Source organism: Phoxinus phoxinus, assembly GCF_949152265.1.
Source record: "Phoxinus phoxinus genome assembly, chromosome: 12".
NCBI classification, from domain to species: Eukaryota; Metazoa; Chordata; class Actinopteri; order Cypriniformes; family Leuciscidae; genus Phoxinus; species Phoxinus phoxinus.
The window spans coordinates 13,076,008-13,103,991 of NC_136887.1; the positions used below are offsets into that span (position 1 = coordinate 13,076,008).

Here is a 27,984-nt window from a genome sequence, read left to right on the forward strand (position 1 = left end):
GCATCAAGAAAATCTCAAGGTAAACCGACAATATTTCAAAAGCTTTAGTTTATTGCAGTGCCATGAACCACAAAATGTTTTATAAAATAAAATAAGCATTTAACAAATAGATAGCTAAGAAATCCATTGTGTCATTTCCAAACAACAGGGCCAGATCCTTTCTTGTAAATCTTTATTGTGAAAAAAATAATAATAATCATACACACTGCTAAGATCAATATATATATTGGTGCATATTAATGAGCAGTAGTTCTGCAGAACTGGAATTGTTGATTCTTGAATGACTGTTCCTCAACGCCAGTCTAACTCCTGTTGTCAGTGAAATATTACCTAAATGGCATATTACAAAAAAAAGCAAAAGGACATGTTTTCATCAATAACAAAAAAAAAAAAACTTAAAACTAAAAAACTTTGGTCTAGTTCCCTTCCATGTTCATCTCCACCTCTCCTGGACAAGGTGGTGGGAATCTTTTAATCGTTTGAATTTCTGTTGACCCCCATCTTAACTAAAAGCTCTCCTTCATTGAAGAGCACAGAATGAAATGTTCTCTAAGAAGGAAACCCAGTGCTCACTTTTCACAGAAGTCATAGAAAAACCTTGTTGAAGGCCTTTTAAAAGATTCGTGTCAGCTTATAATCACCAGCTCTCTGAACAGTCCAACAAACTTTAAACGCGGAGCAAAAAACAGACTTTTTAAATACAGAGAAAAGGATTGTAAAACTAAACAATGCTTTTGTAACACTGATGAAGCAGCCTCTTCATCCTACCAAAAACGCTGAGAGACGTTCCATTATAAACAGCTTGTTTTGCGAGCGCACTGGCCTCATCCAAAACCCGGAGTCTCTCCAACTAAGAGCGGCCTATCTTGGGCTCATGGGCTTTTAGTGTTCCCACGGCATCCTTCACAGCATGGTAGATGATGTTCTTCACCTGTGAACAACACAAACACGACATTAAATCAACTTTGAAAAATCGATTTTGTGCTCCACAGAAGATCAGGTGTAGGACATATAGAAATACCTGTAGCTTGTCCTCGTGGTTAGTGTGAGTGTTGGAAAGGTGCCGGAACTCTTGCGTCAGTCTAAAACAGTGCTTCACGTGTTCAGGAGAAACAAAGTCCTCCGCGACCTTGATACAGCTGTACAGATTGTGCACCTGGCAAAACAAGGATGATTAAATTAGTATTTGTGTGTCAAATAGGGGTGCGTCATATGTATAGTCTACGATGATATTGTGATAAAGCAATAAGCCCTGTGAAGCAGTGGTTTACAGTGCATTTAGAACAGCTGAGGGGAGTTTTTAGGCACGACACGAAGCGGACAGGTAACCGTTTTCGGTTATTCCACATACCTGGCTAGGTTTGACAAACGCAACACCGATGCATTGACTCAGTAATACTGTTGTAATGCGGTCACGGGTCTGTGTTTGTAGAGTTGTTTACAACTGCTTCGAACACAGCTCAACCAATCATAATCAAGGACCAGAACTATCCGATTTAGAATTGTTGTTTTGTGGAAGCTAGGGTTGGGGCGACGTCTAACAATTTGGCATCGGACGATGTCTACAGTGAAACATCGCGATGGACGATGACATCGGGAAGGATGGGGGGGTTGGCATGCTTTTTTGGCACACTCTGCAGCAGCTGACCACTAAGGAGCAAATATACAGTGACGTGACTGCCAGATTCAAACTGTGCTTTTGCGCTATAGCTGGCGCTGAGCCAAAGACGGACACGGTCAGCGCTTGTCATACATCACAACTATTCCGTGTTTTTAACCACATAATGTTTATTTTAGGTTTCAGGCATTTAAATGTATATCATTTATAGCAAAACGACACATTTATAGTTTGTAAAATACACAATGGTGTCTATGAAAGCAGCAATAACAATCCATTCAATTATATTTGCTGACGTTTTATCCATAACAAACAAACATGGCGGCACACATCTCACGTTACAGATCAAGATCATTTATAAAGGTTTTTAAACGACGAAACAAACTCACTTACTCGTATTTGAGAATCGGAATAGAAGATAGTTGATTACATGGTAAGCAAGTTTGTTCATATTTAGAAATAAAAGCTCTATTTTGGCAGTGGTGAATCACGTGCATGACGTGTCACCATGGAAACATGGGGGGGGGGGGGGGGGGGGGTCGAATTGCCGGCTCAACATCGTGATGTCTGTCAGCCATCGCGATGGACGATGATATAGTCTATCGCCCAACCCTAGTGGAAGCTGACATAATTCATTCACTTTGTTAAAAACAAACAAAAACAGGCCTTGAGAGATATCGCTTTCAATTTATCAAGTCGCCTAGTAGAATTCAGCAAGAATGACCACACAATTCCATGAGTTTGTGTCTTATATTTATATATGATATTGTACAGCAATATCACGAGCTGAATGTCAGCATGATGGTAAATGTGATCTTGTTTATTGAACCATTTTAGAAAATCGTTGTTGTCACATATATAATCTATATAATACATATATAATATAAAATATAATCTTTTTGCTCTGTTTTGCCAATAAAAATAGTTCCAAACCAATCACAACACAACCGTCTCAGTGCAACACAGTGGTGTTTCTTTCCTGAAAGAATCAGCATTTTTGAACAAACCAATGATTTAATGATCCATTCATATAGACTGTCGCTGCATCTGAAATCAAATACATCCCTGCTATATAGTATGCGAAAAACAGTATGCCAAGAGTACTTTGTCCGAATGCATAGTATTTGAAAAACAGTAGGCAAAAAGTAGCCTGGTCCTACCAGACTCTCGTACATTTCATTTGTACAGAGAGTCTGCCCACTCTCCATTGACAAGTGTTAACTTCCTTGAAGGCGGGTACTCCGTTGAAGTTTAAAACTATTGGATCTGCCCAGAGCCAATCTGGATCTGCCATAACCAATAGCTAACGTTTTGGTCGTCTCGTGGAGTCTCGTGACATGTCAACTCAAACTAGCACACGACCTCAACGTCATCGTTCTCAACCACTCCCTCTGTTCGCTGGTTGGACCGGTAAAAAATGTATCGGAGAAAACCCAAGAATATACCACAATCCCAGACGTAGTACTGAAGGAAAATGAAAATTGAGCGCAAGTACGTAGTAGGGCGGAGCCAGGCTAGGCAAAAAGAACCTGGATGACCGACTAGTTCCAGGGAGATTCTGAAGTGCGCTTTCGATGGACATTGACAGTGAAACGACGTAATTGACGCTGGTAGGTCACGTGACAGTAACAACATGGAAGTGGTACGTTTCTTATTATTCTAATTATGCATAAAGATTAGAAAAAAATGGTGACCAATAAGCCCTCAATGAAAACATTTATTTCTGTTACTGCTGTGAACTGACCAATATAAAGAATATGAAAAACTTCAGGAGTCAGTTAAACGTACCAGCACAAAAACACACTCAGCAAATTGTCTAATTATCGCTATCGACAAAATCCCTGAAACTACAGAGGTATAATTTTGTCAATATCGCACACCCCTAGTTTCAAGTGCACGATTTTGAATTGAACTCCGGTGGACATGATCTCAGTAACTAACCTGATGTGGCGCTCCAGCTGGGATGAACACGGCATCTCCCAAAAACTGCACAATGGACCAGCCCTGGACTCCATACTCCTCGAACAGCCTGTGGCGCAGCGTCTGGTCCAGGTACCAGCTCTGGTCATGGATAGGATCGTGGTCTGGTGGGTTCTCTTGTCCTTGTTCTTCTCCAACCTGCGATGAAAAGGTGAAATTAACTTCGGTCATTCATACCGTATTAAAAACATAGAAAGTAGAGAACATTGCCCAAAGGCATTTGGGTTTGGAACCACATGAGGGTCTTCTTTTTTTGGGTAAACTAATCCTTTAAAAGCAATAACATCAAACGAGCAACATCACTCTTTTACCTTTCGCAGGAGCTCGCGGATCTTTTCGGCGTCTTTGGCGGCGTAGATGTGCCAGAGAGCTCCAGGTTTCTCCTTGATCTCGTAGACTCTTTTCTTAGTCATGTCATCCACATCACCCTCTTCAATGGTCAGCATCACCTCTGCAGTAATAACAGCTTGGTGAGTAAACAAACACCCAATCATAAACTTGTGTAAAAGTCTTTATCTTTTCAATAAGACCGCGAACTACAGCTGAACTATTCATATTGATTGTAAGAGCCTCCTTTGTGTCTACTACACTACGGCTTTAAATGATGGACAAAACAGCGCATGTCCATAAATGCAGATCCGTGAGCACAGTGACAAATCTCACACGCAAAATGTAAACCTGCAGAAATCACAAATCCCTAACTCGAGTTTCCTCAAATGTGCGGCTTGTATTTTGTTAAAGGGATGCGTTTTCTTTCCGAGTTCACATGTCTTATTAGCTGTAAGATTCTTTGTGCATTGGAGCAGCGGGTTTCCATAAAGCCAAACATGCTGATGTATGATGCTCGGGGAGGCGAACAGCAAATTATAAACAGTCAGCTAATTCAAATGAAAGATGAAAGTTGTGGTATTAATGTACCACAGGAAAAGGAATCTTTTAAGCCTAATGTTTTTCCATCAGCTTCCATCTCTTTGAATAGAAATGCATTAATCTAATTGTATAAAACAATACTGTCAGTACACCACAGTTATACAAATGAACTATCGTAGAAATGGAAAGGCTTATATAACGTTAAATGTTTAAAGTCCCCCTGTGGTGAAAAGCAAGCTTTTAATGTTGTTTATATCATGTCTATGTGGTGTTTTTAATATGCTTTAAGACAAACCATGTGCAAATTCATAAGTCGACACCATTGCTGAGTATTTTCTCCTTAAACTGCAGTGAACCAAAGACTGAGACATAGAATCGCGTATACTAAATGAGGCATGAAGATTTTCTTTCAAGGAAAACACATTTAAATGTCATTTTGGTGATTAAAGATGAGTTAAGGAATAAAATTATTGACTACATGGGGACTTGAACTTTTTATAGATCCCAATAAAAAATGTTTCTAATTGCCAGACATGACAAAAATATTGCTGTCAATTTAAAATTAAGAAACAATTGATTTGCCTTTTGTAGAAAGTAAATAGCCTATTTCAAGATTTCTGTAAAGAGAGTTAATATACTGCTGTGGTATTAATTAAACATACACACAGCACATTTTCATTAAGAAGCACAAGCATCACAAAAATTTCCATTTGTTTTTTTCTAACATGCCGTCTTAAATATGACCGTTTGTTCTGTGTAGTATTTCTGCACTCCAGTACAGTAGATTGTAATAAATAAATAATTTAATATTCTAAATTATAGAGTTTACTTGGTTTTGGGCCATTGGTGCTTGGGCCCAATATATTTATATATTTCATGATCTGAATGAAACGTAACTATTTTGCGTTTACACATTGTTTCATGTTGAAGAAAATATTGAATGTTTAATGAATGTCCAATATAAAACCAACTTAAGTTAAAATTGCAAAGCGAGCAAAATGCTTTTTATGTGTATATCATGAAAGTGAAGTCGAGATCATGAGAAAACAAGAAATAATAATAATGCATGGCCTCTTAGGGCTTCCGTAGTGTGCCACTGCTCCAATCTTACAGCTATGAACTTAGAAAGAAAACTTTACTGTCTGTCTGCCATCTCATTCCCAACTAAGCCTGGTTTGAGTGTCTTTTTTCAGAGAGGGCCAACAACAGCCAATCACAACAGAAGGACATTGTTAACATAATACAAGCAGCCAGAGAAGGCCAGCAGCTTTTGACCCCGCATCATGTCAAAACACTGGTGTGCGTAAAGTTTTCATCTTGCATGTGTGTTCAGGTCTTTATGCGTGTGTACAGAACACAACTCGCACTTGTGGTCAAGTTCTGCGTGTGCGAGACCTGCCAGGAGTCACGCTTTTGTAATTTCTCCTCACACGGTGTTGATTTGTGCGCAATCTTTTTTTTGTGCTCAAGTTTGGGTTTTGCGATTTCTGCAGGTTTTCATTTTACGTGCAAGCTTCGTCACTGTGCTCACACAGTGCACTTTTCATGCGCTTGCGCCATTTTGTCCATCATTTAATGCCATACTGCACAGGGTCTCTAAGCATTAGTCGGGCAAGTAGATATTTCATATTTTAAAGTTTGAGTGATTACAATTACCTAACAATAGAGCTGTCAAAATGAATGTTAACACACACGATTAATTCAAAATGTTTAACACTTCTTTGTTATGCTGTTAACACCATCACTTTATATGTCTCTCTCCCTGCCCAACAAAGACATCACCAAAACTAGAAAGAGACACACACACAGAGGCCTATAAATATAATTACTGTAGTTAGTAATTGTTTTATTGGAATTACTCCGAAGTGGAATTACATCCCTATCTACATTGGATTGATTTTAATGACTTTAATGTACTTGAAGTGTTTGTGCACTAAGAATATACAATTATCGGATCAGGACTTCATATCAGCAGATATTCAAAATCCAATGACTCGAATCTGATCAGGGGGCCCAAAAAACTTGATCGGGACATCCCTACTCTTTTCTTGCGGTTTAAGACTGTCGCAGTCACCAACACAGATGCGACTCAGGGTGCTTTCACACTGGCAGTGTAGTTGAAAACGGAGCACGGTTTGCATGAAAAATTGGTAATGTGGAAGCTGTGGTGCGGACCCGGGGTACCGAACCCGAGGCTACCTGAAGGCGGTGGTCTGAGTTTAGTTGTACTCGAACTGTGGTGCGATTCGCGTGAAAGCAACTCGGACTCGGGTGCGCACTTGTTCAGGAATTAAAGTAACCTGCACACATCCATTTTAGTTCAACAAAACACAGGTGAGGGATGACAGTGGTGATGATTTATCGTGATTACAAGCAGGAGTGAGAGTGCAGAGTCATTGTGCGAAGTGAGTGCAATCTGAGCGACAAATGAATGGCTCGCAATCCACGGTCTCCTTAAAGGGGTCATGACATGAGAAACCAAATTTGCCTTGATCTTTTGGTATATAAGAGGTCTTTGTACCATTAAAACGTCCTGCAAGTTTCATAGCTTAAGACGTCCTCCCCATTATAAACGAATCATTTATTTAATCAAGCTCTAAATACAGCTCGTTCTGGATCCATGGTAAGAAGTGACGTCACGGTACGAAGTGACGTACCAGCGTTTGCATATGACCGCCTCCAGCGCAAGGCAACTACGCTTTAAGCGCAAGACAACTACGCTCATTTCGTATCATTGTCGCGCCCGCGCACCTCACAAGTGTTCAGTCGACGGACAGCGAGTGGGTCTGTGTACAGGGAAATTACGATGCCACGCAGATGTGCTGTTCCTGGCTGTGGACAAACAACATCTTTGAATACGCTGCGAAAGATCCAGTCGTCAGGGGAAAATGGATGCACTTTATTTTTTTGCGGACGTCTCAGTCACGGCAGTGTTAATTTAAGCTTTGGTTCTATACATTTGAAGGATGACTGTTTTGAGAACAAATCCCAAAATGATGCTGGCTTTGCCAGAAAACTGTTGCTCAAAGATAAGTCCGTGCCGACTATTCTGGGCTCAACAACAACGACGACGCAAACTGTAAGTAATGTATTTAAAACTTTAAACTACTTTTTAAATACGCTGAATCCGCAAATGTTCTGGCTGGGGGCGTTAATAATTGAAGCATAGGCACTGACGTTAGCCAATCATAACAGTGGGCGTTAACACTGAACTCTTAAAGGGGAAACACCCCCAAAACAGACTGTTTGAATCAGAGGATGAGAAACAGGGTGGGAAAGGGTCATAAATCACTACATTTTAAAAGTTTTTTGTAAAAAAAACTATAGTTATACTATAATTGCACCTAAGGGAACATAATAATAAAATAAAAAAAAACATGTCATGACCCCTTTTAAAATGTCTTTCACTCTGATGCGCATAATAGCACCAAATTAATAAAAAACTATTTATTGACCCACGTCCTGTTTTCTGTCATGTTTGTGAAGACATTCAGTGCATGTAAACACATCAAGGTTCGATAGAATCAAGTTGAGTGTGAAACCGGACATTGCAGGACCGGGAACAATCGCGCAGTGTGAAAGCCGCCTCATTGATAACTGTCAGGTATTAGGGACTTATTATTTACAACAAAAAAGTTTTGACTTTTTCATCTTAAAAAGCAACTGAATGTGATAACTCTAACTACAAGATAGTTGAGATTAATTGAAAAAAAATATTTGAATCTATTGACAGCCCTACTGATCAAGCAAGCAAACGGAGATTCCTGAAAACAAAAACAAACATTTAAAAGAAAAAAATGGCAGGATCAACAACCACCACTAAAAAGCATGGAAATAAAAAAAAGCTTTTTTCCAATAGCAGATAAGAATAAGACATTAAAGGGGTCATAAAATTAGTCACCGTGGACCGCTGCAATTTTCAACAAAACAGTCTGATATTGAACATTTACGAACCAGATTAACCAGTTCTTTGAAGACAACTGACTCAAGGGCAATCCATTTGATCTAGCTGCAGCAGTTAACAGAACAGACCCCTCCAGTGGGCGATCATACACCTTCAGAAGACTTGGGATATAGTGCACAAGCCTGTGACGCACAAAACCGACGGACGACCAATGTCAGACCATCGTGAGTGTCAGTCGGTCTAGTTTCTGTAGTGTGTTCTGCACCGTTGGCACTAGCCGAACCCCGCAGCTTTTCAGCCAATTGAGCATGTTGAATCAGAGTCATTGGTGAGAGTTCACTCTGATTGGCTGGTCAGCTCAGCGAACCAGTGCGCAAGAAAAGCCAAAGTGAACAACAAAGTCAAGAGGGCACAAACCGTGCTCTGAGTGCTCATCTCATCTGAGATTTTCAGAGAATTCATCTGCAGGAAGCGAGATTGGCAACATTTTGGCCTAGACGCAGGTGACGTCACAGTTCTTTGATGTTCATTGATGTCATTTGGTGTGTCTGGGTCTTTAACCATGTCTAGTGTTTCCCAAGCCTGTTCCTGGAGGCATACCAACAGTGCACATTTTGTATGTCTCCCTTAAATTTGTACAAGTCTCTACTGATGAGCTGATGGTTTGAATCAGGTGTGTTTGATTAGAAAAAGTGTACTGTTGTACTGCATCCCAATTCACTTACTATCTGTCCTAAATAGTATTCGAAATTAGAATTGGTGTGTCCCAAATCGTAGCATGTTGAAATGAGTATTTCAAATATATCTGGATTAGAGCCCTGCATTTTAGCTCACACGCAGGCCGAGCATCGAGCCCGTTATAGGCTTATTTTTATATATTTAGGCATTAATTAATTAAAAGAAACTATATGTTCCTTTTAATGAATTAATGAAACATCCCATGTGCAGGGATGCCCTGCGCTGGTGGAAACAACACGAGAACATGCAGTCAAGACTGGCTCATCGTGATAACATCGTGATATGCTTTACTTTTTTATATCCATGGATTTTATAGTAAGCAAGTCAAGTGTTGTTTTGAGAGGCTAAATTGATCAAACATGTGGTTAACTCACTGTCGGCTACTGGCCGCTTGGTCGTCACGGGCTCCAGTCGGACAAGGGCCAGGTTAGGGTCCCAGGCTAGCGCCAACATTTGAGGGCCGTGCAGTGCTTTAACCAGGATGGTCTACTTTTTCTGGTTAGAAGTTAAAATCTGAAGTGCAGATCTGTGGATCTAATGGCTAATATTGCCCACAACCCATTGCGCATTGGACGAGGATTCGAAAAGAACTACAAATAATTTAAAAAGTGTTAAAAACTACAAACATGGCAGATGTGCAAGACTGGCGGTTAAGTAGAGAGGTGAAGATAGAGGTTTCAATTATTAAAAATCAAACCTGACAAAAAAAAGATTTATTACATTTTATCCAAATTATATTTCACCTGCAACAACATTGTGAAGTTTATGAAGATACGTTTGGTCTTTAACTTTTAAATGCATTATTATGCATTTATGTATTAAGACCCATGATTAGCAGATCAAAGTGCTGTATTTCTCTCAAATACGGTAAGAAATTAAATTAAATGTGGAGGATTTTAACTTTGACAATGATTGACAGGGCAGTTTAAACGGTGACAGGATGCACGGGACTAAGCGACAGAGCGATCCTTTAAAGACGCAACGGGGCTAATTGGGACGCAGCATTAGTGTGCCTCCACGAACAGGGTTGGGAAACACTGGTCTATACTACATATTACCGGTACTGTGAACACCTGTTGTAGAGTGACATGAAGAGTCTTCGACTCAACTATTCCAATACATTATACATAAAACTCCTACTTGAAAAGAAGGAAATTGTGTTTTCTTTATTATATGACCCCTTTAAAAAAAAATCAAGCTAACTCAATCAAGAAGGTCTGAAGGGGCGTCAACACAGTGAAATGTAACAACAACAAAAAAACACTACGGTCACTATGTTTTGGTGTGCTGGGAAATTCTGAATGGAGTACAAAATGGTGCACTGAAAGATGCATTGTCCATACTTATTACCCATATATTGGTGTTTCATAATAAACGATCAACAATAATACATAATTTAATGTAAAGAGTAGTAAGAGATGGGTTAAAGCAATGGGAGTGTAGAACAAGAGAGAGCGAGAAAAGTGGGAAGGGCATGCCTGAGTTGAGACAAATGAAAAAAAAATGCACAGACCTTTAAATCCAGCGAGGTCTGCTTCTGTAAATGAGAAATGGTGCCACAATCAAAAGTAGTAAGACCCCAAGAGCACAGGCCGTCCTAAAGGCCTTGTCTGCATCCGGCCCACTGGCCTGTGAGTGGTTTGGATGCTATAGGTGCTACAATTGCTCATAATCTGCACAGATTTTACCATGAGAGACCTCGGTGAGAGCAGATGCTATATTTAATGACACCAACAAAAATGCAGCTATGAGGGAAAGACATTCAATATGTCGAACTGTTCATGAACGATACTGTGCGTCTTTTTGCAAACATAGACATCACCTCGGACCTTACAACATTTTTAACAACCTTTAACTGTACTTCAAATTAAATACAGCTTCTACTCTTAAGGTCTGCCATGGTGGCCTCTAGGAAAGTACCTCTTGAGGGAGGCTTGGGACTATTCACCGATTTAAAATATTGTATCCAAAAGTTAGGGTCTGAATACTTTTGCAAGGCACTGTATCTATTTCGTAATATTTTATTGAAATTTTTCCTATCTAAATATTTAATCTATGGGTAGATTCTCTAAGCTTATGCCTAAAGGGACAGTTCAAATTAAATTACTATAATCATTCCAAACCTTTCCTTATTCCACAGAACACAAAATAATTTGTCAGACAGAATGACCAATTCAACGTTAAATTTATGAGGAAAAAGACGCAATGAAAGTGACATCAAATTCTGCCTCTCCTTTCGTATTCCGTCAAACGGGTTCAGAACAACATGAGGGAGGTTAACAAATGACCAAATTTTCATTTTTGGTTAAACTAACCCTTATAGGACAGGACGTGTTTTCAGGGAAATAAAAAAAACTTATGGATTTTACATTTTTGGTATTTCACTGAAAGTTTGAAACCATTATTGGTGATAACACTAGCAAATAAGACAAAATATAAACAAAACGCTTGATTTAATTTTTTTACCTAATGATTACTAAGGGGTTTTTTTTTTGGCAAGAATAATAGACTACAAAATTACTAAAAAATACCAATCCTTACACAGTACAGGAACAGACAACAAATCTGGGAGATACAAACTAAAATATTACAACATGATTTATCAATAGAAAAATTATATTTTGAAATCTAGCAAACCTCCTTGACACACATACACAAAAGCCTAATGCTTACCCTTTTCTTGTTCACTTTCTCCTTCTGGGACGCCCACATACACCATCACGTTGACTGCATCGGATACGTCCAGATGCAGGTTAGTGGTGCCAACCTTCCTGTCTTCTGTGGAGATCAGACCTGAGAGAGACACGGCGAAGGAAAGGTTAACAAAAAGCCAATATAATCCTCTTGAGTACTTGAGTGTTTTTAATGAAGATCCCTTACCATAGGCATTGTACATTTTAGGGCCCAGATCTGGCCGAACGAAGAAGTTTGGAAGACGAGAAGCCAGGTTGAGACGGCCGTCTCTCTTTGTGTACTCTGGCAGAGGAAGGTTGTCCATGAGATCATCAAACCTGCAAGAACATAAATAAGCCAAATCATAAAAACTGCCAAACACACTGGCTGCTCCTAGTTATATATAGCACAGATGAAGATACCAAGACGCCAAATGCCATCAGAAAACCTACCGAGTGGGCATCATGTCTCTGAAATCTTCTCCAGGAGGCCAGTCTTTGAGTTTTAGTACCATAGGTTGGCCATCTCCACCTTGCAACCGTTCTAGAAAAGAGAATATAATAGACCTCCAGGTTAAAGTGGTTTTATGGTTAACTGGTGACCATAAAATAGTTAAGGATGTTAAAAATTATTCAATTAAACTGTTGTTAATAAAAAAAACAAGCCAAGTTTGAGCATACAGTCCAATCTAGCTCAGAGTTTTAAAGTCTAGAGATGTTAAAGTCTGTACTCACTGGAAATAACCTGGAAGCCATCCCAAAAGTCTCGGACTTTGACATCAGAGATGATGGCGCAGTTCCTACAGTTGACCAGGTCTACATCCTGGTCTCCAAACTCCAGGCTGAAAGCCTCAGGCTTCCATAAGTTACCCTTCAGCCTCCTGTGTATGCCCGAGACCAGCACAGGCTAAACAAAAACAACAAAAATAAAGTGTTATTAGCATCAGCAGAACACAACTGATAAAACAGATAAAACCGTCACTGCTCACCTGTCCTTGTTTCCAGCACTCTCTGAAGATCTTCCAGTTGTTGCTGTTGCTGGGGTCCTGTAGGCAGAGTAAGCGGCCATCACACAGCCAGGAGTGGGAGGTGTGGGGGTCGAGTACGCTGAGGCCCATCATGCCCTCTCTGCGAGGAACAGTCCCAGACTCGCCGACTTCTGCCGACCCCGACACGCGCCGACCCTCTGCCTTCTTTGTCTCTACTACTGATGCAATGATATGATCCAGGAAATTAGGAAGACCTCCCTTCATTTTATCAGCCTGCTAAGGAGGGAAAAAACAAAACTATGTTAATAAAAATCTCAAAATGAATGCAAGATCGATGCACGTTAAAGCGCTGATACTTACACCAGCAGTGGAGAACACTGAAGGGAAGGGGACTCCTCCCTCTGCGGGACCTTGCGGGAGCTTTCCAGGGCCATAGTTCAGCAGATCTCGGAGACTAGTACCCTCTGCTTTGGGTTGGGACGGGCCAGCACCCAGCAGCAGACTATTGAAGAGCTTGGGGTTGGACCCCGAGGGTTTGGGAAGGGTGCTGAAGGAGTCCAGGCCAAACGGAGCGCGAGGGTCACGACCCATCATGGAACGCAGAGACTCTGTAAAATGATAAAGCAAGAGGGAGAGCCTGAGCACGTGGTATCTGCACAGAGCCCTTAAAAAGATTCACCAAGAAGCTGCAAATTCAAGAGATTCCATTTTATGAAGCATGTAACCAATCCATCAAATGTTATAATGCGGAAATTTAGTCACAAATATATTCTTAAAGAGTTAGGGACAGCAAGGAAGAAAGAAATAAACAGTACTAAAGCCAAATAAAATGTAGATAAGAATATAATCATAGAATATAGTTTTTGCAGCTAGTGTCGTCTAGCAACTCTCTGTTGGCTTGCGAGCTGGAAAAACCAAACTCTAGTCAGGCCAATCACATCGTGTATAGAGTCGGTGAGCGGGCTTAAATCCCCTCGGATTGAGCCCTGCCAATGGTGTGTTCCCAGACCCAACATCTTGATGTGGGTCTGGCTTGTCAGGCTAGTCAGGCTAGTATTTTACTGTTAATTGAAACAAAATAGGCTGTACAGATCAACCCATATGATTTACCAATGTGGATAATTTTTATTATATGTTGAAGTGTCTGATAACCAGTGCAGAACCAACATTTAAAAGTTGTATTTGTTTTTTGCACAATGGTAACAAAATTATTAGACTACAACAATAGCATAAGGGAACTAGCTCACAAAATATTTTTAAAAGAAAGCTAAAAACTTACTTTAGCTTTTAACTAAAATTAATGTAAAATTAATTTACTAAAACTACTTGAAATTCCTTTTGTATTTTGAAATTCCAGCTCACTTTTTCGCCTCATTTTTGCAACCTTTGAATTTTGTTTTTCTTTTATTATTAATACGTTTTCCTTTCCATCTTTTGTTATGCATTACATGAATACGAATTTCCTCTTTCATATTAGAAAGTGGATTTCATGTTATATTAATTGTGGTACTTATTTTTATTTGTTTTTATGTAAAGAACTTGTAATGGTTTTTATTGTGAAGCACTTTGATCTGCATTTCTTGTACAAAAGATGCTATACAAATATAGCTCATTATTATAATTACAGTTTTAAAACAATAAAATGTAATAATAATAATAATGTCGTTGCATACATATAAGAAAAATTATGTATAAACATGATCAATATAACGGTCCACGATAATTTGGGTCAAATGTAAGTTTAAGTAAATTAAGCAAAAACCAGTTGGGTTGCACTTTATTGTACAGTATGTGTACTTGTCTTCCCTAAGAAAATACTGGGGGTAAACACAGGGGTTAAAGTTAGGTGAAGGTTCAGGGTTAGTACCTAGTTATTGTAATTACTGTAATTAATAACTACATAGTATGTACATGGTGAATGGGACTGTAAAATAAAGTGCAGTTAAGAACCACTGTTATAAAGTACCTCCACATTGTCTCACCTTTAGGCTCCTTTTGCGTGGCCAGGTCAGCCAGCCAGTGCAGGGCCGAGGAACTGGCCTTGCTATCTTTCGCGGCTGGTGTCGGGGCAGCAGGAGGGCTAGACGCGCTGCTGTTTGTCCCACTCGTGCTCGATGTTGTGTCAGCACTGCCCGCCTCTTCCACAGGTTCTGTTTTGACCACTACACCTGCTGCAGATTCCCCATTGGGGCGGGTTGTGGCGCTGGCTCCATTCCCCGAAGTGTTAGCTGTACTCGACTGCACCAATTAAGAGATAAAAGATAAGATATAGCAAGAAGAGACTAAATATTGCAGAAACGTATGTTGTTGTTTTTCATCAGGTATCAAAAAGAAAACTTGCCTGTGAAAGGCCATTTGGAGCACTGGGCCGCACCAAGGGTTTGTTATGTCGACTAATGCAGGGACAGTTCGCTTTGATCCCCCATTTACCTCTGGCTGAGTGTACCATGTCACCTATGCTGTACAAGGCTAAAAGGGGTGCAAGGAGAAAGTATAAATGTGCCCATGTACCATGATTTCACTTCATTTTAAATCGACATATATTTAATAGGAATAAATGCACTAACCTGTGCCAGGTATAATTTGAGTGGGCATGAGGTTCTGTGGTTCGTGTGGCTGGCCTTTAGCACACTTCAGCCATGAGAACACCTCTTCATCAGGACTGTCGTCTACTGAAAGAGTGGAAGGAGGAGTCAGACATGCTGTAATGGATGTACTGGATACAAGATAGTGGTCTTGTATCAGACAAAATGAGCGTTTGGCTAGTCATTCTCGTTGCACGTCTACCTTCAGGTGGCCTGTTCTTGCGTAGCCGGTAGCAGTCAAGACAAACACCGAAGCCGCATTTGCGACACACCCAGTGGATGTTGAACAGTGTCGTTTCACACACGTCGCACATTTCTCTCACTCCCCTCACAGCTCGCTTCCATGCCACTTTTTCTGCAAAATCAAAGAGGATTATCAGATTTTATGCAAGTCCTTAATAGAGTTTTAAAATGGTCACTAGCTTTTCGTTTTTGTTGGGGTTTTTTAAGTTACTTTTGTTCATATTTTAGTGAACATAAAATAACCTCTTTTTTTTTGCATTGCTAGCTTTTATTTTAGTAATAGTCTCAACTAAGTCCTAAAGTGTTCACACTAAAATAAGTGAGGGTCCTAAAAGGTGCTGCATAAACAAAAATTATTATTACCGTATATTATATTTTTATTGCTGATAAAACAACACATGGAAAAGTGTCTAAACCCCTTTACATTGGGCCATATTCATAAAACTTGAGTAGATTGTGTAATAAAAAAATGTTTTTATAAATAATTTGTTCTGCTTATATTCCATGAATGAAGACTGAAATATCACAATGATGGAGGATACATCTTTTTTTTGATTGCTCAGATAAGCAATTCATTCACGTGTCCACCTAGAAGTCATGTACATTTATTTTTCTTTCAAAATCTTAAAATTTCATGAACATTCATTGGTTTAAAAAAGGTGTGAAACTAAGAAAATTCAGCTCTAACTGGAATCTTGAAATGTATTACTTGTTTTGTTTTTAATCTGATTTGAAAAGTCCATAAAACAAAGTTAAAGGGATAGTTCACCCAATAATGCAAATGTTGTCAGCATTTACTCACCCTCATGTTGTGCCAAAACGTGTATAAGTTTCTTTCTTCGGTTGAACATGAAAGAAGACATTTTGAAGAATGTTGGTAATCAAACAGTTGCTGGTCCCCCATTGACTTCCATAGTAGGAAAAAAAAAATACTATGGAAGTCAATGGGGAGAGAAACCAACATTTTTCAAAATATCATTCAGGTTTGTAACTCATGAGGGAGAGTAATTGATGACAGAACTTTCATTTTTGGGTGAACTATCCCTTTAAGAACTACTGAACTACTATATGTGCAAATAGTATTTGGTTTTATATGATACTTTCTTATGCTTTATTCAGATTATAAGTTATTCAGTGTGAAGTTTAATGTGTGAAACATTTCCACAGTTACTTACGATGGGGCTCTACCATCATCATAGCCTCTTTCTCTGACATGACCAATTGGCAAAACTGGTCACCCACGTTTGCTAAAATATATTTGGACGTGTCCAGGTCAAGTCCTTCATGTACCGAGAGGGAGGGCAGCCACAGCCCCATCGCCATGCTGTCACTCTGCTGCGGACTCAGGAAACCTTCCACGCGAAGGATTCCCTTCTTAGTGAAAGCCAGCCTGTCACAACAAGTCAAGATGTCAGAGTCGTACCTTAGGCAAGAGTTAAGCTAGTTTTCTGAATCTTATTCACCTGCGAAAGTGGAAGAATCGGCAGGCCACGTTTGGGTCATCATCATCCGAGTCCTGTTCGCGGGATTTCCGGTAGCGCTCCAGACGGCACTCGCGGCATTTGTGCAGGTGGGGAGCCACGTTAATGCAAGAGCCGTCTTGCAGGAAGGACTCTCCGGACTGCTTCAAGCGCCGAACCTTACTCTGGTCCTTCAACACGGACTGTCCCACTAGATAGATGTTCACACATGAACTCAAAATCAGGTGACAGTGAATGCTGACTGATCTATCAATATGAACTACTGATTAGCAACAGATTTTTTGATGGCGTTGATGCTGATATCTTAGAAAGCAAAGTGGCCGATGGACAGAACTGTTAAAGACAGTAAACTAATGAATGGTTCTGCAGGGATGACATTTTTGTAGGCAAAAACTCAGGCAAGTTTATATCACTTCGGTTCTATCATAATGAAGTCAATGGGTTTTTGGTTAAATGTCTATGGTGAAAACAAGCTCAAGGGTCAATCCATGTCAAATCAACAACATTTCGGAAACTTCTCAGGCTCAATTTTAAATCAAAGAAAGATAGACAAAAATAAATAGTGATGAAAGCCAAAATATTAAATGTAATCGATGTATATTGACGGGGTAATCCACTATTTTGTAGAGGGGGATCAAAATGACAATTCTCACATGAGATTTGGAGCCAAATTACAGGTGGTAAAAATGACTTTAGAAAGATGGCACTTGGCAGCATTATTATTTTGTTTTTACACGAAGATTGGTAGGTTTATTAGTTAAATCTGTTTACTTATATATTATAGTCATTATAAGTCATTATATTTTGCGCCAACAGTGACAGTTCAAATTTAGGAAAAGCACTTGTGTTTTTTGCCTCAAGTTTGCATGCCTGTAACTCAATAAGTATTAAAGATATCTACCGGTAAATATTCTTTTATATTTTAGTTTTTAACAAACGTTTATTTTGCCGTTTATTATCTTCATTTTAAAGGCCCGATATGGCTCAATCCCAGAGATATGGAGATTTGAATACGACTCCATGATTAAATTGTACACATTTTCAGAGGTCCAAAACCAAATGTGGGTCACTTCGCATACAGCAGCCTGATACTTTTTTCTTTTTAAGAGGAATATTTATTTGAACAACAAATAATGCATCTCGGTTTTCTTCTAACACAGTTGCATAGAATGAGTGCCCCAGTCTGAGCACTGTCTGAGTGCCATTGGACTAGAAGTTTATGGTGACATTAAACATCATCAGCCGATCAGGTAAACTCATCTCCGCACTAGTCCGCTTTCACAGCCTCAATGTGCTTATAATCAAACTATTCTAACTCAATCTTTCAGGGTAAATGTTCTTTAATAAAGATTTGTCGGAAGCTTAGTGATAGCAATGTTGAAGTCATGCGGTTGGTGGTGTTGTAGTTTGTTTATAGCCTACTTTTAGCTTTTTACTTCTGCCGATAGTTTTTAGGCATTATAATATATCATGAACTAATCGTGTAAGAAAGAATCATAAACTTTTGTTAGTCAAAGAGCTTATTTTCTGCAATAACACAGAAGCCAATGGAAAAGCCGAGGGAACAAGGGTGATGCTAAATTACGGGTTAACCTACAAAAATATGTCATCACTGCACCACTCTATGCAAAAGAATAGACGCAAAGGAGCTCACACACTGATATCAGTTCTTCTCAGAGATGTCAAAATAAACATCTTGCTTCTGACATATATCAGCCAAACTGAAACTGACTTATCGGCCAATGCCGATAATTAGTAAATGTCAAATATCGACCAATATATACATTGACCAGTACTACAGATTGCATAAAAAATGCAATGAAAAAACATTTTTTGTCCATACAATGAAAGTCATTAAGGTCCAAAACAACACTGGACCCCTTGACTTTTATTGTATCTTCCTCAATGATCTCAATGATGGCAGAATTTTAATTTTAGGGTGAACTAATTTATGAATTACACAGCATGTAGTAGTCAAGCATGTTACCTTTAAAGGGTTTGTTCCGCGGCCGGCTCTTAGGCGCAGGCAGGGCCTTAATCTTATCCTCATTGGCTGCAGGAACCCCAGGTTTCTGGCTCGAGTTGTCCTCCCCCTCGCTCAAATCAGACAGGTCACTGTTGCTACTGGACTCTGAATCCCTTTTGGTGGTCTGAGCGCGTTCCTCCAAGGAAAACTTGGTTTGGTCGAAGGGCATAGCGACACCTTGGCCTTCCGTGGAGAGGCGGGTTCCCGTGCTGACATCTGAACCCTCTTTGCTTGCTTTGGACGTTTGTTGTCCATCCTGGGCTACCGATGTGAATGACGGAGTGGTCATGAGAGCAGGAGCGGCGAACTGGGGAGTTAAGATTCCCTTAGGAGGTTCTGCCATGGTGAACAGATTTGGTTTGGCCTCATTACCAGGAGGATCTTGACTAAGTACACTGGTGCTGCCTGAAGGTGAAACAGCAGATGCGGACAGGGCAGAGGACGACTTTGGAGTTGACAAGGAACTGAAAGGGCTGTGCGAAGCAGCTCCACCGTAAGCGAGAAACGGATTCGTCTCCTTCGACGCCTGTAGGAACAGGTTCTCGTGAGTTTCTGAAACCTTGTTGCCAGCAAGCAAACCGAAACCGCTGACTGGGCTCGAGCTGTTAACATTTCTAATCCCACCACTGGCACTTCCAAGCCCGCTGGTTCCTAATCCCAAAGAGGGTTTCAGCACCTCCGCAGAGCTCGCAGCTTGACCGATGGCTGAGGGGAAAGTGGCCGGGAGTTTTCCGTGTGCCTCCACAACCGCTCCGAAAGGCTTGTTCATCAGCCCATTGCCTGCAGGCTTGATATCAGGCACTTTTGGCTGCTCTTTCAGTGGTGTCAGGCCACTAGCAGGTGCTGAACCAAACAGTCCAGCGGACGCAGAAGCCACAACCGCCTTTCTGAAACCCTCGGAGGGAGCGGAAGGCTTGAACAGGCTAGGCGGCTCTTTTTTCAGGCACTCGGACAAGGACGTGAAGGCCTTTGACTGGCCTTGTGTGATACTCTTGCTCTGAGACATGCATTGAAAGAACAGGTTCTGTGAGGAATCAGCGTTCTGCCTCTGCGGTTCCTTCGCAGCTCCAAAGGGAAAGCCGAAAGGCTTGTCCTCCTGGGAAGAACCATTCGTCTGTGTGGGAACATCTCCAAACTCACTTGACTGTTTACCAAATACTGCAGCAGCTAGAGCCAGGGTCTTGGGGGTCTGAAATATAAATAAGCCAAATAAGTGACGGTCAAAGACTAAGTCCACAGAAAGAAAAGGACAAATCTTGTTAAAAAACAGCGTTGATATCATCTAAAACTAGAATTCAATAATTGAAATAAAAATAAAGTAAAATAATTGAAGGGTTAGTTCACCCCAAAATTCTTTCATCATTTACTCACCCTCGTGTCGTTCCAAACCCGCAAGACTTTTGTTCATCTTCAGAGCGCAAATTAAGTTATTTTTAATGAAAAGAGGTTTCTGCCCCTCCATTTCATGAAAAATATCTTAATTTGTGTTCCAAAGAAAAATGAAAGTCTTATGGGTTTAGAACGACATGTTGGTCAGTAATTAATGACAGAATTGTAATTTTTTGGGTAAACTATCCCTTTAATATGAAAACAAAAAACAAAAACCTTAAGTTATAAATTATGTCTTGGCAACTAAAATTGTAAAATGACTCAAATTGAAAGAAAATAAACTATATAAAATAGTTAAATAGATAAACTAATAAAAATGACAAAATCATATACTTATTAAAATATTAAAATACAAAAGCTAATTAAAAATATTTCTAAATACTATAAAATAATATATAAATAACACTAATAATAAACGTCTTCATATTCATGTTGATTTCATATGGTTTCGAACATTTCTATTTAAATAAATCTGAAGATGTTTTAAATATATTTTTCACCATAAAAAGTATTTCTTACATATATGAATTCATAATATTAAATTTTTGGGGACTTTCTTTAATTTTTAATGTATTTTTTTATTAATTAATAGCTCCAAAAGGAAAAAAACAAACATAATTTCCTACCTGGCTTGCTTCTGGGGTTGATCCCCACATACTGGGCTTTTGGTTTGCGTCTCCAGGAACAGAAAGAGCCACACTTGAAGCATTGCCTTGGGAAGGTGAGGAAATGGTCACAGGACCTGGAGACACGAGGGCAGCTGTTTTAGGATACCCTGAAAGGACACCTCCCTCCTCCCTCTCAGATGTTGGGAGTGTGGGAGATGACTTGGGGGCCGGGGCCCCGGGCACCAAACTGGGCATTTGCCCCAAAGAAGGAAAAGTGTTAGAAAAAGGCGACGGGGCAGGCTTCAATGGAGGTGGTGTTGGAGTGGACGCAGGAAGCACCGCTGACACTGAAGATATCCGTTCTTGGTTTGGGACAAAACTGCCATTCTCCTTGACAAAACTTGTGCTCCTTATGTGGGAGTGATCCTGCTGAGAGGAAGTGGTGTTGTTAGAGGAGTCTTGGTTTGGGAAAGCTACTGGACTACAGGTGCTCGACACCCTCCCACCTACGCCACCCCCTCCGTCTTTTCTCTCCACTACTACTTCTACCGGCATCTCTACGCGTGTTACCATAGCCTCAGCGTCCTTGTTGGAGCCATTCCCATTCTGGCTGTCAGAGGCACCCTCCCCGGCTCCTTTGAAACGTTTGAGAGTAACGTCTTCATCTCCTTCAGATGCTGTCCGGCGCCGTCGACTGCCCTCACCTTTCCCACCATCACCCTCCTTCTTGCGTCTATCTTGGCTCTAAAAGAGATACGATATGGTAGAATGACCCAGGCACAAGATCAATTACGAAATTCATATATATATACATATATATATATATATATATATATATATATATATATATATATATATATGTGTGTGTGTGTGTGTGTGTGTGTGTATGTATGTGTGAGTATATGCATATAAATATATATATCTATTCAAAAATTAAGATTTTTTTTTATGTTTTTGAAAGAAATTCATGTTCACCTTTATTTTTTTATATATTTAAAATAGTAAATTTATTCCTGTGTTTCAAGCATCATTACTTCAGTCTTCGGTGTCACATGATCCTTCAGAAATCATTCTAATATGCTGATTATGCACTTTTTTTATAATTAATAATGTTGAAAATAGTTGTGCTGCTTCATATTTTGTGTAAATTTTTAAATATATTTATTTATTATAAATGCTTTACTGTCACTTTTGATCAATTTTGATCTGACTGAGCCCACACTTTTGAACATTAGTGTGTATACAATATTCAGAATTTAAATGATTATTTTATCAGGTACAGCTGAAACTCATAATTCAGAATTCAACTTAAAAGGTGAAAAGACTCATTACATGTAACGTGAGATAATCATCAAAATTATAACAAATAAAGGCTTGAAATATCTCACTTTGCATGTAATGAGTCTATAGAATATATTAGTTTCACCTTTTAAGTTGAATTACTGAAATAAATGAACTATTGCACGATATTAAAAATTTTCGAGTTTCACCTGTAAATGCATAAATTAATAAAAAAACACTCCTAAACAAGTATAATTTCCAACTATTATTGCTAATCTTTTAAATATTTTTTTCGTAAATCGAATTTAACATTTAATAAATTCTTTCTGGTGCAAGTAAAAAATATATATAATAAAATATAACTATTTCTTTGGAAATAGTTACACTCTGATCAACACTAGCATTGACAGAAATCTAACATACCTCATCTGATTGTTCCACAGCAAGCATCACATGAATAACCCGAGGATCGACCACTTGTGTCTCCTCACCCTGCAATGATAAACCATGATTGACACATTACGCCACACACTAAAATCCGCTTCCATCTGCATCTGCATCTACAGAACGCCATGAATCAGTCAATGGTAACACCATTAGTTTCTAAACAGACAGCGCACTTGCACACGTACCTGGTCCATGGTAATCTCCATAATGTGTGAAACAGGATCATGCTGAGATACGAGTCCCAGGGCCCAGGGCTCCCCGAACTCCGGCTGGTACACCTGTACTCTCCGACCCTGAATAGTGTAAGATCCTGCACAAGACAGAAAAGAAATAATAATAATACATTTTATTTATATTGCGCTTTTCTTATACCCAAAGCGCTACAACAAGTACAGTACAAAAGTAAAAAATATATACATATAATAAGAATGCAACAACAGGTAGAATACAATATCCAGTGTCACCAATTAAGACACAAACACCATCTTAAAAAATATGGGTTTTTAACTGTTTCTTAAAACTTCGTAATGTTGGGGCATTCCTAACAGCTAAAGGAAGTGCATTCCACAACCTAGGGGCTGCCACAGAGAAGGCTCTTTCACCCATCGGTTTTAGTCTGCAAGAAGGCTGTTTAAGGAGGAAAGAGTTGGCGGAGCGGAGAGGTCGAGAGGGCATATATAGCATAATTAAAATCACATATATATGATGGTGCGATTCCATGTACAGCTTTATATGTTAAAATAAGAGTTTTAAAATCAATACGGGCATGGACCGGAAGCCAATGGAGGTTCCTCAGCACCCCAGAGATATGCTGACGAGAAGGAGTGTGTGTAAGAACACGTGCAGCTGAGTTCTGTATGTGTTGCAGCCGCTTAATAGACTTTGCAGGTAGGCCAAGATAAAGGGCATTACAATAATCAACCCTAGAGGTAACGAGTGCATGGACAAGCCTTTCTGCATCAGGTAATGAAAGAAAAGGCCTAATCCTGGCAATATTCCTTAGATGGAAAAATGCAGATTTTGAAATGCTCTTGATATGTGCTTCAAGTGTCAAATGAGAGTCAAAAATTACACCAAGATTGCGAACTTGAGATGACGGGAATACTACATTATTTTCAAGGTGTAGACTGAAATGTCTAGCATTACAGGCAGCTGCAGGGGTACCAACTAAAATAACCTCTGACTTTGTACCATTCAATTTAAGAAAATTGTTGTACATCCATAGTTTAATTTCCGGCAGACAGTCAGATAAATAAAGCTTATATTATCAGCTTAAAGTGATAGTTCACCCCAAAATAAAAATGCTGTCATCATTTACTGACCCTCATGTTGTTTTGTTCCTCTTTGAAACACAAATGGAGATATTTCTATAAATAAATAAAACAATTTAAAAAAAGAGATTTTAGTCCCTCCATTGAAATTCCATTCACCCAAAAGTCAGACGCTTCAAAACGTTCAGAAAGAGATCATAAAAAAAATCCATATGCATCAAGCGGTTTAGTCCAAAGTCTTTTAAAGAGACACAATCACTTTATAGGATGAACAGATTGAATTTAGGCTTTTATTCACAATATTCAACAATGTTTACAGCATTTAATTCTGGTAAGCAGAAGCGCAAGCATGGTTGATGGATGACCATATATTACCAAGTACGGTTGAGCTTCTGTTTATGTTCGCTGATCAATGTTTTTATGTGAATAAAAGCCACAATTAAATCTGTTCATCATATAAAGCAGTCAAGTCTCTTCAGAAGACTTTAGACTAAATTGCTTGATGCATATGGATTTATTTTACAATCTCTTTATGAATGTTTTGAAGTGTCAGAGTTTTGGGGGAATAGACTTGAGGAGGGACAGAGATTTCATTACAAATATCTTCACTTGTGTGCGTTTCGAAGATGAACGGAAGTCTTATGGGTTTGGAAAGACATGAGGGTGATTAAATGACAGAAAGATCATTTTTGGGTGAACTAGGCTAACCTTTTATATATTGCGTGACTTGACTTCATTTTAGGCTTTGCACAGGTAACTTTACTCAAGCACGTTTATAGAGTTAGAGTTTATTTATAGGTAAATGCAACTGACCTTTGCGCAGGATCTCCTGCAGCTCAGAGTCGCTGTGCCAACTTCTGATGGCAGCTTGAAGCGCTGGATGCTCTTGTAGCAGAGAGTGTCGGAAATCTTTTTCAGTCTGAAGAAAGAGAGATAATCTACATTAGTTCTGCATTAGTACATTTAAAGTGATCAGAATGCAGACCTTATGATGGTCACCAACCTCAAATGTGTGCAGTGAATTCCCATGAGGGAGAAACGACAAAGTTCTTGGTCCGAAGAACTCGACAGGAACCGTGGATGCCAAACCCACGCGGTCAACCAGCGGTTTGAACATCTGAAGATTGAGACAAAATACAACAAGTGGGTTCGGGGAACCAGCATGGGATGCACAAACGAGTGAATACAAACCATATCTTCACTCTTACAAGAGTTACAATCTAAACAATTCCCAAAAGCTTCTTCTAATCAAATTAGAAATGATGACTGACAATATGGAGACAGCTCTCGACCTGTATGAAGGTCAACATGAAAAATATTTTTTTCATGGAATATTGCAGTATTTATTATAAGTGATTTATCCATGCACATTATTATGCGTTTTAATTAAATTAATCTGTCCTCATAATCTTTAATCAGAATAACTTCCCCTCCCTCTTGCAGCGACATCTCTTCTCTGATGACGTGTATCCTGGAGTGAGGGCGGGGCAACCTGAACCTGTCACTCACATCAGATCGGCCAATAGCAAACCACAACAATCCAATCAATTCCCCATGGAAAAAATCAAGTCCCTTCCTTCATACGCTCTTGTCCGAGAAGCCGTTCCACTCGGATATACGGCACAATAGGGGAAGAAAAGACTAGCGCAACTTCAGTTTCATGCCGACTTTGGGCAATTATGGGAAGATTACCAAGATGGAGAGAGCAGAATCCCAGCGTGCATCTGTACTCACCAAGGCTGGCCATTGAGCAGCAGCCGCTGCTAGAGCCGGGGGAAGGGAGAGGGAAGGGTCGCTGCAGTTGACCCAGACGATGGCACTCTCCACGAGAACCGCACGCACCTCGTCCCCGTACACCTGCACCCATGAGCGCTGCCGCCAGGGGCTCTTCTCAAACTCCACGAACACCTGCAATGAAGATGGAAGAACAGAAGTAAAACGCTGCACTCTACAAGAACACTTCAAAGTTTCAACAAGGACTCAACTGAATTTCCATCTGTTGGAAATGGATATTATGTTAATTACAGACCAAACTGTTTTGTCCTATGTACCACAACAACCCCATCATAAGGCTCAGTGCTCCTTCATCAGCACCAAACAAGAAAAATGCTCATTTTAAAATCATATTTCAGCATTGTTAATATGATTAAAATGGCTAATAGTAAAATATGGTGAGTGAAAAAGACTCACCAAGTAGTTTTCTCTCAAAAACGTATGACCGTCTTAATGAGTGAGCCATTGAGTCACTCATTCAAATGGCCATTTTTATCAAGAATAAGGCATTTGTTTATGAAGGGGTCATTGAACCGTTGACTCAAACGATTAGTTTAAAACACTGAATCATTCAGTGAATGTTGCTTAACTGTATCATATGTTATAAATATAAAAATGCCACATTTTGACATTTTAATCGCAATATGTTCACCGAGTTTCATTTTATAAATCAGCTAGAGAATGTGTTATTTTAAAACAGCATGTAGACATTTCAAGGGACAAAAAAAGTCTTAAAAAATCAGCAAGTCTTCTGGATTCCAGTAAATAACAGATCACTAACAGAGGGTAAAAATGAACAGGATTAAATCTAACCAGTGCACAATAAATAAAAAGCCTGCATGCGTCTCTACCATGCATTTCATTGGTTCTGTACTTGACCATTAAAATGAATCTAATGCAATTTAATCCAAGAGCAACGACTGACAAAAAAAACATCTAAAAAATCGTATTTTGAAGAAAGTTTGCCTGTGCGAAATGCGAATATAAATAGCTTATACTTCAAATAAGTATTTATCCATTTATTCTAAATAGAAATAAACTATTTATAAAAGCTCATTCTCCTTATTACTAGCAAGCCAATATCTGACATAAACAATGGCCCTTCCCTTTGTATTCATAGTGAGTATGTTTAATCGATTTGACGTATGCATTTATCGCGCTGAATGTATTTTAAATCACTATGGGCCTAGTAAGCTGCCTAACCAGACAGCATCCATGAGTCCCAAAAACACAGGCGGTTCACTAGGATTTAAGCCAGCCCTTATATGAGGCTAACGTTAGCTACTTAGCACTCCATCACACACTTAAAGTCTATCTGCATATCTCTCCCTTAATCCAGAATTAGATGCAACCTAGAGTCAGGTCACATTGTGTTACGCTGTTAAACTGTCGAATGCACCAGTGTTGACTCGCATGGGCAGGTTTTGTTTGATGTTTTGACGGTGTGTTGTTGTTGTTGTTGTGTCGGTCTCACCTCCACCCCCGGGCTCGCCAGCCCGATCACACTGACCGCCCGCACGGTGCCGCGGAGCCAGGCCGCCGGATCCGTCCCAACGCCGGCGGCAGACGCGGAGCTCCCGTCATTGAGCAGCAGCAGCAGCCGCTTCCCGATCAAACCGAGCGAGTCCCCCATATCACAACCACCATGAAGAGAGCGACTTCCTCTGGAGCTTCGCTAAAATCCGCGATCTATCGTGCCTCAACCAAACCCGTCAATTACTAAAGCCACATATGAATGACTGCAGCCTGTGCGCGCGGGATTTGCATCGGCAAGCTGAGACGACTGATAACGCGCTTTACTGGGAAAGTAAGGTGTTATTGTTCGAGCTTCAGCCCCTTGTCCTCATCCGCCATTTAGCTGTGCAGTGATCAAACGCACCCCTCGTACTGCTGCGGGACTGCGCTTCACGGGCTATCCGAGAAATAGAGCAGCGCCCCCTGCTGGACACTGTACGCGCCCTACACAGTGAACGCGCATCTCCGGAGGTCTCCATGGGAGGGTCACGCCAAACTCTCGCGAGAATTCAGCTGCGCTTATTTGGACTTGAAGTCGCGCAGCAATGAGATGAAGCGTTCGTGTTTTAAAACAACTTATTGACAAGAATTGAC

The 27,984-nt window shown here is 39.9% G+C and overlaps 1 protein-coding gene across 9 annotated transcripts; it reads right to left on the bottom strand.

Annotated features, from left to right (window-relative positions):
• Positions 1-29: 29 nt before the first annotated feature.
• kdm3b (lysine (K)-specific demethylase 3B) lies at positions 30-27,774 on the bottom strand. Of its 9 annotated transcripts, none has more exons than XM_079631543.1 (26): positions 27,350-27,774; positions 25,837-26,010; positions 25,106-25,219; positions 24,916-25,021; positions 23,017-23,141; positions 22,808-22,876; positions 21,674-21,847; positions 21,122-21,529; positions 19,068-20,295; positions 17,063-17,270; positions 16,775-16,989; positions 15,559-15,711; positions 15,339-15,443; positions 15,113-15,240; positions 14,754-15,009; positions 13,132-13,379; positions 12,772-13,047; positions 12,518-12,689; positions 12,236-12,326; positions 11,991-12,121; positions 11,784-11,903; positions 10,624-10,647; positions 3,910-4,049; positions 3,560-3,736; positions 1,022-1,156; positions 31-931 (listed from the first exon to the last, which is right to left on the bottom strand). In XM_079631543.1, exons 1-26 carry the CDS (start codon positions 27,506-27,508, stop codon positions 851-853), a joined length of 5,217 nt encoding a protein of 1,738 aa, XP_079487669.1. In that variant the 5' UTR covers positions 27,509-27,774; the 3' UTR covers positions 31-850. The 9 variants fall into 9 exon arrangements, with proteins under 9 accessions (XP_079487671.1, XP_079487669.1, XP_079487668.1 ...); XM_079631542.1 differs by having other exon boundaries at positions 21,122-21,532; XM_079631544.1 differs by lacking the exon at positions 10,624-10,647.
• Positions 27,775-27,984: the final 210 nt, after the last annotated feature.